Here is a 16,827-nt window from a genome sequence, read left to right as displayed (position 1 = left end):
CTGTCCGTCACCAATTGTTTCTGCCCATTTAATAGGGGTCCTATTCCTCCCTGGGCCTTCCTTTTACTCCCTATATATCTAAAAAACAATTTTTTGTTATCCTTTACTTGGGATGCCATCCTCAGCTCCATGGTAGCTTTGGCCCGTCTAACTGCCTCCCTACAAGCGCGAGCAGAGGAGGTATACTCCTCTTTGGTAATCTCTCCCTGTTTCCACTTTTTATGCGTCCCCCTTTTGGCCCGTAGGCTGCCCTGGATTTCTCTGGTCAGCCAAGGAAGCCTCCTGGCCCCTTTCCCTCTTTTTCCTCGTATCGGGATCGTCTCTCTCTGTGCCCGAAGGATCATTTCCTTAAGGCACAGCCACCCTTCCTGGGCTTCCATCTCTTCAAAACTCCTACTCTGCAGTGCATCCTTGACTAATCACCTGAGTTCATTGAAATCAGCTTTCCTAAGGTCTAGCACTTTTACCCTACTAGTTACCTTACCCACTCGACGTCTTATGAAGAATTCTATTAGGTATGCAGGACAGGTATGCAGGACAGATACCTGCTATTGTGATTTTCTCACAATAGAGATACTAAATTTAGGTATCTGGCCTGCATAAAGCATTAAGGATTCACACACTAGACACTAAGGGGCCTGCATAAAGCATTTAGGATTTACACGCTGGACACTAAGGGGCCTAAGGGGACTGAAATTATGTCTAGCACAAGCCATCAGGATTGAGTTCAGCCTCTCTGGCCACTGTTTAAAAACTGCACTGTCAGGAGAGAACCTGTAGGGATGCCCATCTTTTGTACAATTGCCCTGTAGTTAGACCATTTATGCAGGAAATACAAAACAAGGGCTTAAGGCCCATTCTCAGCCTGTTAGGACTCAGACCCATCTTTCCAGGAAAGCGGAGTAACTTCAAGGCAATAGGCCAGGCTGGGATGAAGGCATTCTTCACCTCTCCTGTTGAAGTTGGGTCATGATATAGGAAGGAATGTAAGGGCCAGAAAGAGTATCAACAAGAAAGCACAGCTCTGCAGCTCAATGGCGAGGATACTGTTGCGGGTCCTGGGCCCTACCTGCTTTCCTCACTCTGCAGTTGTGGCCCTGCTCCTCAGCTTTGGCCCCTATCCCTCAGGCCTTGACCCTGCTCCTGAGTTGAGACCTCCTCTGCCCCCTAGTCTCAATCCCTAAACCAGTAATCTTGCTACCCCACTTTAGGTGTTAGTCAGGAGCCTTGTTTCAGCCCTTCTACTTGGGAGCTCCTCTCCCCATGGCTTCCAGGTCAGACTGCCTGCCCAGCTCAGGTCCTGGGCTTATATCTTGCAAGCTTGGCCTCTTTTGCGTCATGTGGCTCTGTTATTTGCTCTCTGCCATGTCTGCAGCCTGCCTCTCCTGCAGCCTGCTCCTTCAAGTAGCAGGAGCACCAACCTCCCTGCTACAGATGGGAGATGCAGACTTAATCCCCCCTCAGGCTGAGGAGGGCCTAAAATCTAGTCTCCAAAGGTGCCTGTTCACAACCCACGCTCCAGCAGATTAATCAAGTTTGCTTAAGCGTGGTAATTAGCATGATCCAGCCAGCCTCTGAGACTCATGTATCAGCATCCCTGTGCTTCAAAATGGCAGTGGGGGCACTTTAACTAAAGCTTGTCAAATGAGCTTTAGACAAAGTGCCCCTCCTGCCATTTTGAAGCGCAGGGATGCCGATACACAAGACGCTCTGGGCACTTTGATTAAAGTGGCCCTTGGAGCTACTCTAAAAAAAGTGCTCTCTCCCCAACCACACACACACACACACACTCCTGGAGCATGTGTAAAAAGGCCCCACCTTTCTGGGTGAATGCTGTAACCAGATTATTATATTTAGGATTGGCCCTGGCACCAGCACCAACCCACTGTCATCACTGTTCTTAAAAGGAAGAGTAAACTAAATTGCCTGAACACAAAGGAACAAAGTTGTATAACAAGGACAAGGATTATGAGTTATGATTGTGACAGACACCTGGTTGGGGTCATCTGAACCCAGCACTCTTTTCTGTCTTTCCTGCCCATGGCAGGGGGTCAGACTTGATGATCTAATAGGTCTATTCCGACCCTAAAATCTATGAATCTATGAAAACTTAGAGACCTAGAATTTACAATGGGGTTTCAGACCCTGGACTTTAGACTCACATATATGCCTAAATCTGGGAAAGAATCAGTGAGTGGCTTGGCATACCATCACTGGCCACCACTCAACATACTGGGCACATCTACATGAGACGCTACATTGATGTAGCATCAGTGAGCACAAACCATCACGCCGCAGGTCTGTTGCTGTAGCAATGCGCTTCCTCACTATAGTGTGGTGACATAGTGGCTAAAAATAACTGTGCACCACTGGCATGGCACAGTACAGGCTGCTTCTGTGCCATCATTTAGTACTTCCTTTTTGGAACAACAGCGCACATGTAGACGCGCCCACTGAGTGTTGGGAATCCCAGTGCCAGATACTTAACTCTCCTCTTATGAAGTATAAGGATCTTGGGTTTGTGAACTCTCCTAGAGCCAGATGCCTAATTGCCCTTTTTAATCTTGCCCCTAGCTCTCAACCCTTGAGTATGAGAATGTTTGCTTGCAGATAACCCAAGCTTTCCAATTAGAATTATGTAAAGGAAATGGCGTGTATATTTTTACCCTTCTGTAATACCCATACACACTTGACAAAGTGTGTGCTTTTGGTTGTATATTATGTGTGTTTGTTTTATATGGGCAAGATGGCCCTTGTTGTTTTGACCATATGCTCTGCACATGGAAAGCTGGGGCCTTGTATCTGAGCAAAATATGTAAAATTCTCTGGCTTGATTGGCCAGGGGGAGCAGAGACTTTTCAGGCAGATCGGTTAAGAGAAAGACTAGAGCGTGGCACTCCCTGACTGGACAAAGTCAGGATGATGTCAGGAGGAGGGATATACAGTGAGATAGGATGGTTTGGGGAAGAGAAGAAGCTGCTAGGGGCTGCTGGAGAGTGAAGTCTCCTCCAAGGGAGAAGGAATTTGCAGATAGCAAAAGGGGAAACTCAGGCAGAGGAGAAAGAGGGAGGGAGAATTGTGCCGATGTCTGGGAACTTCTCTCTCCTCCTTTTCTCCCCTTTTTCTGAGGTTTTATGGGATTAATACCAGGGAAGAGGGTATTGGTTCCTTGGGTTGGCTGGCCAGGAATTAGGCCTGGCAGTTTTAAACAGGGTTGAAACCTGGGTGTTTCCAGCTTTGGGCCAGGGTTGAGGTTTGCAACTTTCTGCCTGGCTTTTCCCTTTGTTTCTTTTGTAGGTCCTTCGCTCCAGTCAAGCTGTGTGGTTGGGCCAACTATAGCCAGTAATCAACCTGGCTCCCTTTGGAGTTTGTCCTGCAGTTTTCATTTCAGCAGTCCATATAATCCAGCCCAGAAGTTCTGGGTGCATGTATGCTGGTTGGAGCTGCAGATATCCCACACACACACATACCTCTCTGTGGGAGCAAAGATCAGCGCTCTATCACTTCTCCAGGAGCAGCCCCTTGCAATACATCCACACTCTTGAGCAGCTCCCCCTGGTGCAGTGAACCCAAGGAGCAACTCATAGGACCCTCCTGTGGGGCGCCCCTCTCTCCAGCCCATTGCTGAAGGGCAGATATAGGGATGCAGGCCCCTAGAACGACACACTGGGGAGCCCCATTAACCTGTCCCAGACTGCCTGGGTATGGGTGAAGGCTCCTTCAAGAGTGCCACCTATAGACTTTGCTTTGTAGTTAACAGTGTTTTAAAATTATATTTAGTGTTTTCTTTTGTTTTTATTCTCTAATACATTTGGGTTTTTGTGTTTACACTGCTTGCGAGGAGCGGGTTTTGTTTATATGGGATGCACCAGCAAACTTAGTGTTCCCAGATTTCTGGGTGGAGGCTCGAGCCACTGGTATAATTTATGGAGTACCCCGAAATATGAGCCCTGCCTTTCTTGCTGCTGACTGGTGCCCGGAAGAAGGGTTGCACTTATTTTGGGTGATTTTCTAATGGTAACATTTTACGTATGTGAATGCCAATTGTATGCATTGAAACTTAAACAAACAAAAACACATAGAACTAATGCCAATACATATTTCCTAAAAAATATGGATAGAAAACATTCAGCAGATAAGTCACACTCCAAGTACCTTTCAGCAAGTCCCAAGAGAAGAATCACCACTCTAGGACCAAAACCCAATAACTTAAAAAATAAATATCCAGTAGATAAATAAGAAGCAAACAGAATACCAAATATAACAGATAAGGTATATTTCAATATTAGAGCACCCTCCTCAGAGCTAAAATCATCCATTACACCTTGAAGGGGAAAAAGCTAATTTGTACATGACATGAAGGGGAAAAGGATCGTTTTTATGTGACTGCAGTTTTTGAAAAGGAAATAAGAGCACTACATAATTCTTTTTACTAACTCCCATTTGCTTGTGGGAATGCCAAATGTTACTTGGATTTACAGTAAGAACATATCTCCCAGATAACAAGTAACTGTTGGGGCACTGTCTTGCTGAAGATGGACAATTCTATTTCAAGATATTTTTATGACAGCCATCTACTTAATAAGCTCTTGTCAATCATCGATTCATAGATGCTAAGGTCAGAAGGGACCTCAATGGGTCAGAGTCCGACCCCCTGCCAGTGGCAGAAAAAAGTGCTGGGGTCACATGACCCCAGCCAAGTAGTTGTCCAGTCACTTCTTGAAGACCCCCAAGGTAGGGGAGAGCACCACCTCATTACTAAGGCTAGGGACAGAAGTTACACATAAACTGGTTTAAGTGATCAGAAACCAGTTCAAATCTTTAACACAACAGAAGTTCAATGCACTTCAACAGTCCTAACAGGTTTATCTTAGAACAGTTTGAGCCATTTTGAAAGTGGTTTAATGTAGTATCAGACTTAACTGATTTAGGTCAAACCAGGTTATGGAACTTCTGTTCCAGACCTAAGGGTAAAAATCAAGTTCCATTGCTGTCACTACAACCTTGATGTCATTTTCTTTACTTTGTCTACATTATCCTTACAAGCTAGCATACTGGTAGCGTGAATTGTTACCGATGTATATAATTAATGTGTTACCTCTCCTCTCAAGACCAGATTCATCAATCTCTCTCTCAAGTAGGTGGCATCATTTTTAAGAAGTACTCAAGTCCCATTGGAATCAACTTAAGATTCTGGTCCAAAGTTCAGTGACACTGAGTCAGTCCTTCCATTGGCTCCAACAAACTTTAGGTCACAACTATGTACTCTGATGAATAAAGATTAGTTTAAGCACCTTACATGCTCTTCTGAACTGGGGCCTGTGACAAGGGAAAAATGCAGCAGGCCAGTCTTGTGATATAGGCAGACATCTGTGCAGGAGCTAAATGCACTGCAACAAGCCAGCTGTGCAGGGCAGAGTCCAGGCAGCCTGAGAGTAAAGGATACAAGCACGGGGGTTAAGCTGCAGCAGGGAGGGGCAGGCTGACCATTAAGCCCAAGGGGAAACCCCTGCACCTGATAGGGGAGTCACCTGACCAGAAAGGGCAGTGCTCCAAAGCACAGAAACCCAGCACCAGAAGCACAATAGGTAGTTTAGTTCTGTATGCTACAGGAAGCAGATCTCCTGGGGTAGAGGGGTTGCAGAAAGCAGCCTTGACAAGCACTCTAGCCACCTGTGAGAGTCAAAAGGGGAGTAGGGCTTGCAGGATGGCATAAACTAAGAGTGGAGGAGATTTATTTCTTAAGAGTTGTTGCTTGTATTTGTAAGTGCAGACAGAAGTGACAATTGTCACATGATCCGCTCCCTGAAAGTGCTCTACAGCTGTGACCAAACAGCAGTGCATGGCTGCAGAAAGCTTTAAAAGGGCCTGATCCTGCATTATATGAGGGTTCAGATAAAGATGCTCCAAAGTGAAGCACCCTCGGTAACTTGTGCCTGTGCTGCCTCCCAGTCCCAGCACTGTTTTCAGAATGAGAAAGGGGAAAGGGAGCAGAGGGAGTTTGGTCTGGGGTTTTTTCAGCTGGTGTTAGAGGTTGGGGTGGATGGGTTGGATTGGAGCGCTGCCGTCCTCTCCCCCAGGTGGGGAGGGGGCGGCGGGTCTCCAATCCACCCACCCCACCCTCCAGCACCAGCTGGGGAACCCCAGAATGAGCTCCCTCTGCTTCCTTTCCCCGCTCCCATTACAAAAACAGTGCCGGGGCTGGGGTGTTGCTAGGCGAGAACAGCTGCAGGCTTGCAGCCATTCTAAGCAGCACCTGGATTCCCCAACCTCTGGGACCAAACAGTGAACTTCTGTTGGGTCTGGGGGATCATTGTAACTCATGGAGCTTCTATGAGGCACCCCCATACAATCCTGTAGGGAGAGCCAACCCTAAGGGTGTGCAGGGCCTGATTCACGTCCTCCCCCGCAATGGACGGCTCTGCCTGTAGGGATCAGGGATCATACGGGAGCTGAGCGGCACCAAACTGCCCAGCCTGGGTCAGGGACTCAGGAGGCTGAGGGGTGTACAAGAAGCCTTGCCCAAGTCAGGGACCTCAGTGGGCTGGGGTCTACATTCTTTCTGTAACGCCCACATTGGGGCACAGTACTCCAAATGTGGAGTTATCGATGCCAAATGGAAGGGAATAACCATTTTCCTCTATCTGCTGGCAAAGTTCCTACTATTGCAGCCCAGTATGCCATTAGCCTTCTTTGCAACAAGGGTACACTGTTGGCTCATATTTAGCTTATTGTCCATTGTAACCCCCAGGTCCTTTTCTTTTTTAGGGTTTTAATTTTTTTAAAATTTTTTAAATTAAAAATTTTTTTTTTTTTAGAGTTTTGCACACTGTCCATGAACAAATTAAGAGGCTGTGACTTGGATGATTACACAGTCTGGTTGGTGGCAAATTGGTTAGTGGGTTGTACCCAGAGAGTGGTGGTGGACGGGTCGGTATCAACCTGGAAGGATGTGGACAGTGGGGTCCCACAGGGCTCGGTCCTTGGACTGATACTCTTCAATGTTTTCATCAGTGACTTGAACGAGGGAGTGAAATGTACTCTGTCCAAGTTTGCGGATGATACAAAACTGTGGGGAGAAGTGGACACACCAGAGGGCAGGGAACAACTACAGGCAGACCTGGACAGTTTGGACAAATGGGCAGAAAACAATAGACTGCGATTTAACAAGAAGAAATGCAAAGTGCTGCACCTAGGGAGGAAAAATTTCCAGCACACCTGCTGCCTAGGAAATGACCTGCTCGGCAACATGGAAGCAGAAAGGGATCTTGGAGTCCTAGTGGACTCCAAGAGAAACATGAGTCATCAGCATGACAAAGTCATCAGAAAAGCTAACTGCACTTTATCATGCATCAGCAGATGCATGACAAACAGAACCAAGGAGGTGATACTTCCCCTCTATTGGGCGCTGGTCAGACCGCAGTTGGAATACTGCGTCCAGTTTTGGGCGCCACACTTTAAGAGGGATGTGGATAACCTGGAGAGGGTCCAGAGAAGGGCCACTCATATGGTTAAGGGTTTTCCGGCCAAGCCCTATGAGGAGAGACTAGGGCGCCTGGACCTCTTCAGCCTCTGCAAGAGAAGGCTGAGAGGCGACCTTGTGGCTGCCTATAAATTCATCATGGGGGCGCAGAAGGGAATTGGTGAGGCTCTACTCACCACGGCACCCCTGGGAGTTACAAGAAATAATGGCCACAAGCTAGCAGAGAGCAGATTTAGACTGGACATTAGGAAGAACTTCTTCACAGTTAGAGTGGCCAAAATCTGGAATGGGGTCCCAAGGGAGGTGGTGCTCTCCCCTACCCTGGGGGTCTTCAAGAGGAGGTTAGATAGGCATCTGGCTGGGGTCATCTGAACCCAGCACACTTTCCTGCCTATGTAGGGGTCTGATTCGATGATCTATTGAGGTCCCTTCCGACCCTAACATCTATGAATCTATGAATAATTGCACCAGTGCAAATTTCTTTGAAGACAGACCCTTTATACTGTGTATAGGGTTTACACAGTGTGGTGATGCAAAAAATAGAATTGTAAAGAGGTAGAGGATATCAGGAGCATTTATTTTCCTGAAACAAAAATACATGTGTACAAGTACACATGCACATATGTACTTGTGCTGTGGTTATAAAGGTGTTCTTGGCAAAAGTTATTATTTTAGATAGTAATAACAGCTACCACTGCAGCATGATTCAACCTTTGAAATGAGTGTTCTGCAAATACTGTATATATATTTTTTAATCATATGAATTACTAACCAGACCAGACCAGAACACTGAACAGACCAGAGAAGCATTTAATCCAGAATTGTGTCCCTCACAGAGACCAGTAATACGTGCTTTGAACAAAGAAAGTTTGACAATTCTTCATATAGGTGTCATCCTGACTTGCCTTTTTTCTAAATAAATGTTCCCAATCTTTTTACCCTGCCTCCTCACATGGCAGTTTTCTGTGCCTTTGATTATTCTTCTTGCCCTACGCTGAATCTCATCTAGGTCTTCAATATCTTTTTACAGATCAGATGACTAACACCGTACAGTTTGTGTTACAGTAAAGCCTTCCCCCATTTTATTTTAATTTGAGCGTTAAAATGTGAGGAAGACATGGCATTTAAAAAGAATGAATAATTTTAACCTTAAGATCTAGATGAAAGAAAAAGGTTTACTGTTCAAAAAGGTGAAGAGTACTGCAGTATGCACTACTACAAAAGTAATTTAGAATCAAGATGATCTTACACTGAACTAGTATCCTAAATACCCTTGAAATAAAACAACAAGCAGTCAGTGATATTTCCAAAGGTAGCATCTGTGTGTGGGGGGAGATGGGGGGGCAGGTGGAGGCGGCAAGGAGATGTGAACATGTTTTACCAAGGTTATCCTGCAGAAGTACAATTCAGTGACTCCAGACACAGCAGGAAGAAGGCAGAAGCAGCGAGGAGCCTGATCCTTTTTTTTTTTCCAGCAGAGCCTGCCCACCTCTCTTGTGGTCAGAGGAGAGCTGCTGGCAGGCCGAGTGACCTCTGAGCTGCATGGGGGCCCCGGTCCTTCACTCTATAGCGGTGGCACCCCCTGGGGCTGCCTGGGTGGGCTATTAGCAGGCTAGGTGCTGCACCAGCTCAGAGGCAGTACCCAGCCTGATCCAACTGTTCCCTGATCCTGTCTGCTGGAAGCCCGCTGGGCACTACTCTCTGGGCAGGCTTGGGGATGAGTTGTATCAGGCTGGGTGATGCCTCTAAGCTTGGCAGCACCTGGCCTGCTAGCAGCCCACCTAGACAGCCCTGAGGGGTGCCACCACCACAGAAGGAAGGACTGGGGCCCCCCACAGCTCAGGGGCCACTTGGCCTGCCAGCAGCTGGCCTCCCCAGCCACAGGCACGCTCTGGCTCTGTTAAAAAAAAAAGGATCCGGCCCCTCACTGTAATGTGACAGCAAAATTGAAGCTGTGGGTTTCAATTAAAAAACCCACCATTTCAATTTAGGGGGCAGAGAATAAAACCCTGTAATTATATAAAATAATTTAAGCTGGTGCATTTAGCTGCACAATGGGGCGGATAAGTTGGCCAATAAATGCTCATGCTGCACGCAGCTGCAACGCAGCACTCAGGCAGCAAGAAGCAGAGTCAGCAGTGTGGATCAACACCCGCCCCCCCGCAGTGAAGGAGGGGCAGGTGCTGCCCAGCCGGGGCAGGTCAGGGTGCAGGATGGAGCCATGGCTCCTGGCGGGGTCGGCGCCCACTGCTACTCCCACGAGAGGGCATGTGGGAGCATATCCCCCCAGATCTGCATGGAGTGGAGCGGGCTGCAGCCAGGGCTATGCGGGGCTCTTCTCAGTGGGGGTTGGGCTCGGAGTGGGTGCCGGTGGCACTGGGAGTATGCTGCATCCATCCAAGATTTCACCGGAGCTCAGCTTCCAGCAGTGCTGCCACAAGCCACTGAGCACAACCCTGGCTCTTCCTGGCGCATGGGTGGAAGCAGAGCATTGAGCCGGGGCTGTGCCAGGGGATTGGTGGTGGTGGCACTGGGAGCTGAGCAGCGGTGAAATTTGGGGTGGATGCAGCATCCTCGCAGTGCTGCTGGCACCCACTCTGAGCCCAGCTCCTACCGAGAAGAGCCGCACTCCCCGTGTGGGGGATTGATCTGCCCCCATGCTCCTTCCCTCCCCCCCCCCCCTTCCACCACGCCAGACTTACCAGCTGGAGGCGGCTATATCAGAAATCAGATTAGTATCAGCCGATATGCCTCCTTAAATATTGGCTATCAGTATTGGCCCTCAAAATCTCTATTGGTGCACCCCTACTTAGAATGGAAGTTCTTTTGTAGCAGAAAGCCCCCTTTTCCTCTTGCCTGCATTTGCTCTCCCCTCTTTGGATATGTTTCTCTTTTTCTACCATTTCTTCCTCTCTCTTTCACTTTAAGATAAGGAATTGTGTTTTAAAATGTGTGTGTGTGCATTTTGTATCTCCCCTTGTAGTTTGGTATTTTTATCTATTTGTGCCATGGCATTTGTAGCTTATATTTTATACTCCTCACCTTTCAACTTTCAACTAAATGTGTTTTAGTAAGTTATACATTGTAACAATGTTAACAAGGACAGGAATCAAACTGTCCTTCTCTGTATCAGGCGGGCCCCTGAAAGAGCAAGTGAATCAGTAATTGAATGTGTAACAAGGTAGCACACAGCAATTAACACCTGGGAAGCTGCAGATCAACCAAGGGAAGAACTCAATAGAAGACAATGTAACAACCGGGAAATCTCTAAACATCACTGATCAAGGGCTAGAAGCCCTGGCCTGAGTTAATCAACGCCGGGGATCAACTTTTGGGCTGAGTATCTCCAGATCAACCACTCCCACAGCCCTATTCAAAATTCATCAACGGACTCCCAAACCTGCACATACATGCGGACGACCCCTGGGGCTGACAGATGCCGTCCAGTAGCCACCGAGGTGGGGGAAGTCCCACGAGGGTCAATGACCCCTGGATTGGGCAAACCTGAAAACTGAGGAGTCACCAAAGTCTGCCAAGGACATATAAAAGGCAGTGAAAAGTGACCCTCAGTGGCGCCCTCTTGATCTCCAACTTGACCAGACCTGTCCAGCCAGAAGGACCAGCCGGCGACCCCCTTCTGGAAGATAACACCACGCTGAAAGAAGCCTCAACGACAGACTCCAGCGCTTGTAGGATAGGTATACCTGACTCTGTAGCCTGCTACTGTGTGTGTGTGTGTGTGTGTGCATGTGTGTGTGTGTGGGGACCAGCCCCAAGGTTTATGATTTAACTCATTACAGTGTTTCAATCTGCCTAATAAACTAGAATTTTAAGGATCCCGAGTTGGACATTTGTAGCCAACACTTTTCTGGAGTTCTCAACCATGCTTCAACATTACATTCACAATGCGTATAATAAAAACCCATTTTTGAATCAAGATGGCATTTTTAGTTCAGTTCTTAATGAATTGTTACGCACATCACTAAACCATGTAAAAGGCAATGATGGGTACATACAAGATACCAAAACAAAGAATGCACCACTTCCCCCTCCTCCCTCCACCCCCAAAACAGTAAGCGACATAAGATTAAGACACGTGATCGGTATAATAATGGATATAATAAAATAAGCTTTCATTGCTGATGTTCAAGCTTGAGTGGTGTATGAATGCAGTCAAATCATTGTGACATTAAACAATATAAGTCATAGGGCATTTATACACAAGAGGCAGAGCTAGTACACATTTGAAAACACAATGCAAGCTTAAAGTTCTTTTGCAGAAAACAGCCAAGGCTGCAGAAGAAACTTAAAAGCAAACAAAAATCCTAGCAGGAAAATAAAGAAAACAATTCAAGTAAGAATCCTGAGCATCCACTGCCAGCTTCAGTCCAGTTGCACTGGTTTTCAAGCTCTAACGGGCCAGTCAGTCATTTTTTATTTTTTTAAGAAAAGGAACTTTTAGTAAGATAAGAACAATACTAAAATACAAAAACAGTGTTTTTTAATGGTTAACTTCATTTGCAAGTACCAAAACACTGCACAATTAAGAACCTAAAGTAAGCGTGGTCTTTACTTTGCTGATAATCCTTCTTTTATCAGTGGAAGCCAAAATATTTCTCTATACAGGTGTTTCTTCCTCTAGATTGAAATAGAGGGACTGTTGACAAGACAGATTAATGTTCCTAGAAACTGCCGCTTGCTACATGCTCTTTAATTAATCATTTGTGCTTCTATATTGGAGAAGTCCTACACAAAGGCAAGAACCTCATCATATTCTGCACTATATGAAAAGCAGAGCCCTCTTCCAGTTGTAACAATAGACAGGAATAAGTTAAGTTATGTAGGATGCGTGTACAGTGGTTGCATCCATAATTCTTTTAGACACCAAGTGGTATTCCACAATCCAACAAATTTGCCCAGGATGCTTGGAGTCTTCAAATAGTGAAAAGCTCCTGGTTGCCAATGCCTACCCACGTGGTAATACTCTTAGATCAATGTAATACAGCACTACATGGACTCAAAAATGGAATCATGTGAGCACAAGCCAAGTGCAACAAGGCATGTATACAATTGACTTAATACCATCCATTTATCTACAATATATGTTACTGTAATGAAACATGTGCATTTAAAAGGCCTGAATGTAAGTATTAATAAGAGACTTTTCTTATTCATATTGATACAAAGCAGTTTTACCAATCAAAGGGGCTAATTGTGACAATATATATGTATATTTTTGGCAATAATGTAATGGCTTTTAGCCTGAACTTGTTGATTTTACTAGACTTGAAAAGCACTTTTAATTCCAGAAGAACATTGTTAGAGGTACAGTAAAAAACAACCAAAAATGAAACAGCCAAACAAAAACCTATATTTTTCTTTTTTTTTTTTACAGAAATCTACAGCTGTCAAATCTACTTACTCAAGATTGTGTCTCTCTGTTTGCATCTTCAGGGTCATGGCTACATAGCTCTTCACATTACACCCTTCATCGCCCCACAGAGCACTGCCCCACAGTCCTTAGAGCTGCCGTACTTATATGCTTATATCTTCCTCTGCTTTTCATTTTTGTCCATAATCCACTGAACACTTCCCCTGTACAGCACAGCAGTTAATGCAAGGGGAGAAAAACCTTACAGCATTTGTAACAGGAGGAGCCTGCATCCTACTACATACTAGTCAGCTCTCTATGGCAGAGCTGAATGAACACCAACACCGCAGTGTCAACAGGAAGATCAATAATACCGTCTCTCACCTTGAAGCAAATAACTAATAGTTACATGGAACCTATTGATATTTGAGTTAGTATGAGAAGCATCTGTAAGAAAGGCATATAGATACATGTCTTTGTTTTCTTTTGTCTGACAACAGAACAAGGCCCATTTGTCTTCCAGTCCAAATTTCATGGTACAAGTTAATTGCTTATTTAAGTGGAGAATATTGGGCATTTGTATGTAATATGTAACTGTCAAGCTTGCAATTAACAGGAAGGGCTTATTGCTCTGATTATCTGTTTATATATTATCTTTATCCTTCTACACTTCATCTAGCATTGTTATTTTCGACTGTACGCTTTTTGTAAAGCTCTGACCAGATACTTGATAGTGAGCTAATCTGAACGATTAAGAGGTGGAAAAAGAAAAGTCAAATCAGCTAAAACTTTGTTTCCATCTTGAAATCCAGGATTCAGCCTCTATTATTGTCCTAGCCTTTGTAGTTACCACTTCGGACACAAGTGAGAGAGGTACAAAGTCCCCTATCTGCACTGAAAAAATGTTTCCCTATTACGAAGCTTCTCTTCAGTTACTCTGCAAAGAAAGTTTAGGATTAAGTCAAACTAGAAGTCAGTGGATGATCCAGGACCGGTGAGGACAGGTTCTCAACTGGTGTCATCAAATGGAGTTAGATCAGTTTGGTCTAGCTCTTCCTCTGGTATAACACACAAGGATCTTGCCCAATACTTCTATTGAGGATCTTGTAACTGGAGGCGGGGGACAGGGATAGTCCCTGTTTCTGAGAGTGGGACAGGGAGCTGATTGGATAATAGGTGCAGGAGAGGGCAAAGTGCAGGCTGCAGGAAAGACTGCTCAATCAAGCCAGTGAAGGGAATAATGGGAAACCCTTGCACTTAGTTGGCAGCGGCAGTCCCTCGGAGTCAAGGATGACGTCTGCCAGGCTTGATGGGTCCTCAGGTGACTAAGGAGTCCGATTCTGGACACACACGTTCTTCGGCAATGGGAACATGTTGTTGCATGGAGGAGTGGGATTTGCAGCTGTGGGTTGGTCTTCTTCTCCTTCCTCCGCCGCCGCTGTTCTGCCTCAGTATCGAGTCATTGGGCCTTGAAGTGGCACATGTCTTGGTGGACCTTGCACCTAGTACTATGAGGCAGAACTGCAGGGGCACACCAGCTGCAGAGTAGGAAATCATGGTGAGGGGCCCCAGAGCCTTGTTGGAAGAGAAGCAGGGTCAGGTGACTGGAAAGAGGAGGAGTCAGTGGCTATATAAGCCTGCTTGCAGAGCCAGGGAGTCAGTGTGGCCCTGACCCTGCAGATAGGAGTTCCTAGGAATCTGCTACAGCATGTCTTGTGTCTAGCCCAGGAAGGAACTGAGGGTGTGGGCCTGGTGCCTAGAAACTTAGGTGGGAGTAGACAGAATGGGGGAGAAACCTCAGCCAGAGGCAATTCCCAGGTCAGAGACAGCCCACAGACAGAAGTGGGGAAGGAACCTTGAGCTGTAGGTACCAACGAGGAGAACCTAGGGGAGAATAAACAAACTTCAGGCTTCAGCTGGAGTGAGAATGGAGGACCAGAGTTGTGGCTATTGGGGAGGTATGGAGGCTAGGAGGGGCACTCTTGAGGTTAGAGCCCCATAGGGGGTGAGGGATCAAAGTGGGTAGAAGCAGAGAGAGAGACATAGGCTGAGGCCAAGATAGAGCCTTACCTGGGTCTAGGATGCAGTAAGTTATGTGGGCCAAAGCTGAAAAGCTACAGGCTAAAGGCAACAGCTTGGCATGGGTCAGAGATCCCCAGAGCTGAAATGGAGAAGGGCTGAGGCCAAGATAGAGCTTTGTGTGAGTCTGGGACCTGACAGGTTGTGTGAGTTATGCCTAAGTGATTGTAGGCTAGAGACAGCCCAGTGCAGGTCAGGGACCCAAGGGCTGAAACCAGTGTAGGGCTCAAGGATCTGGCAAATGACAGAGTGAAATCTGCAAGCACGGCTATAAGGGCAGCTGGAGGTCATGATAGTTGCCTTTAAAGCAATCAGGATCTGCAGAGCCATGGATTATGATGAGTCAGGCCCAGTGCACCTGAGAACCAGAGTCTGGAGCAGTTGGCACCCCGTAGAAGGGCTGTGTACAGAAAGTTTGGAGCCCCAGAGAGAGAGAGAGAGGTTCTAGCTAAAGGCAGCCCCAGTAGAAGCATGCCAGGCCTCCATGGGGGGTAGCGTCCCAATGTATTATAACCCTGACATCAGGCATGGCAGGTGAGACACTGGAGTGGGGCAGGATTAAGGAAGCCAGGTGGGGGTCACAGATCTGTTTCAGTATTACCCTAAGAGCCATCATCTAAAGCAGTGGCACTCAACCTTTTGGTTCTGTGGGCCAGACGAGTGGTGCAGGGCCAATCCACAGTCCCGTCATGCCCAGATTGGGACCCTATGTCATCCTTGTGTGCCTGATCTAGTGCTCATGGCCATGGCCTGCAGGGCTCACCAGGAACCTATGGGGAGCCGGGCAGGTCAAACTACTTGATTGTGGGGGCTGAATCTGGCCTGCAGGCGGGAGGCTGAGCACTGCTGATCCACAGTAGGATGGAACTCAAGACTGGAAGTAGCCCTGAAGGTCACAGACTCCAGTCACCTGTTGTCACATTATATAGATTTCTTTAATAGTATAATCAAGTTCCATCTTAAAAAAGGTAATTAAGAGTAGCAAAAGCAAGAGAATATTGGAAGTAGATTCTGGAGCCTCACTCCTATGCTACTTAGAACTCTTCTAGTGCTAGAAAAATTATAAAAGAAAGGTCCCTCAATATTTATTTACAAATTATTGGAGAAAAAAGGTAACAAGTCAGACCTTTACAGAAGAAATATTAGCTATCAGACCATTTATGCAATACAGTGCTCAAAACTGCTACTGGTAACATCTTCTATTAGAGAAAAAATAAATGTTATTTCCTCCCCAAAAAGCATCCCAAATTTTCAATGGAATGTAGTTTTTGCTGGCATCAAGCAGAACCTGTATCTTATATTTTCCCATTCCCAAAGAGACATTTTGAGCTGTGGAATTCTGCGTTCTTCTTAAAATATTCCTGGTATTAGCCGGTAAGGCACTGCAGTAGTGTAGCGCTTCCAGTCCTTCCCATATTTGCCGGAACAACGATGTTCATCCCTAATGCAGCGATGGACCAGCAGAATGGTCATGTAAATTATGTAGAAGTAAGGCAGAATGTGTTCAAAGCCACATGTCAGGCAGTATGCTAGGGAGCCCATCAAGTCACCAGTGTAATTAAAATGGCGTGCCACTCCCCAAAATCCTGAAGTCAGCAGCTTACTGTAGTACCTGCTCCCATTTGTTGATGTGTATGAACATTCAATATATTCTGGCTTCTTACCCCAGATTTTGCAGTTGCCATCTGTCCGACGGAAGAGATCTTTTTGGTGGTTGGTCATCCTAAAGATATAGTAACCAACAAGGCCCAACAGCAGGATTCCTACTGCATTAGCTGTTGACAGCTGTACAGGGTGGTATACTAGATACAAACCCTGTGGAGTAAAGAAGAATTAAGGAGGTTAGTGAATTATTGTAGAGAAATGCTTCCCCCAAAATAGGTGGTATCCTTTC

General features: G+C 46.2%; 1 protein-coding gene across 1 annotated transcript in view; it reads right to left on the bottom strand.

The window, feature by feature from the left end:
• Window positions 1–11,327: 11,327 nt before the first annotated feature.
• DHCR7 (7-dehydrocholesterol reductase) overlaps window positions 11,328–16,827 on the bottom strand; it is a 30,909-nt gene continuing 25,409 nt past the window's right edge. The window contains exon 8 of the mRNA XM_006014696.2: window positions 11,328–16,748. Within this exon, the coding sequence (XP_006014758.1) occupies window positions 16,284–16,748 (465 nt within the window). The 3' untranslated portion in view covers window positions 11,328–16,283. The remainder of the gene's footprint in view (window positions 16,749–16,827) is intronic.

This window comes from Alligator sinensis, unplaced genomic scaffold (assembly GCF_000455745.1).
Source record: "Alligator sinensis unplaced genomic scaffold, ASM45574v1 scaffold442_1, whole genome shotgun sequence".
NCBI lineage: Eukaryota > Metazoa > Chordata > Crocodylia > Alligatoridae > Alligator > Alligator sinensis.
This window is presented reverse-complemented; position numbering and strand designations above follow the sequence as displayed.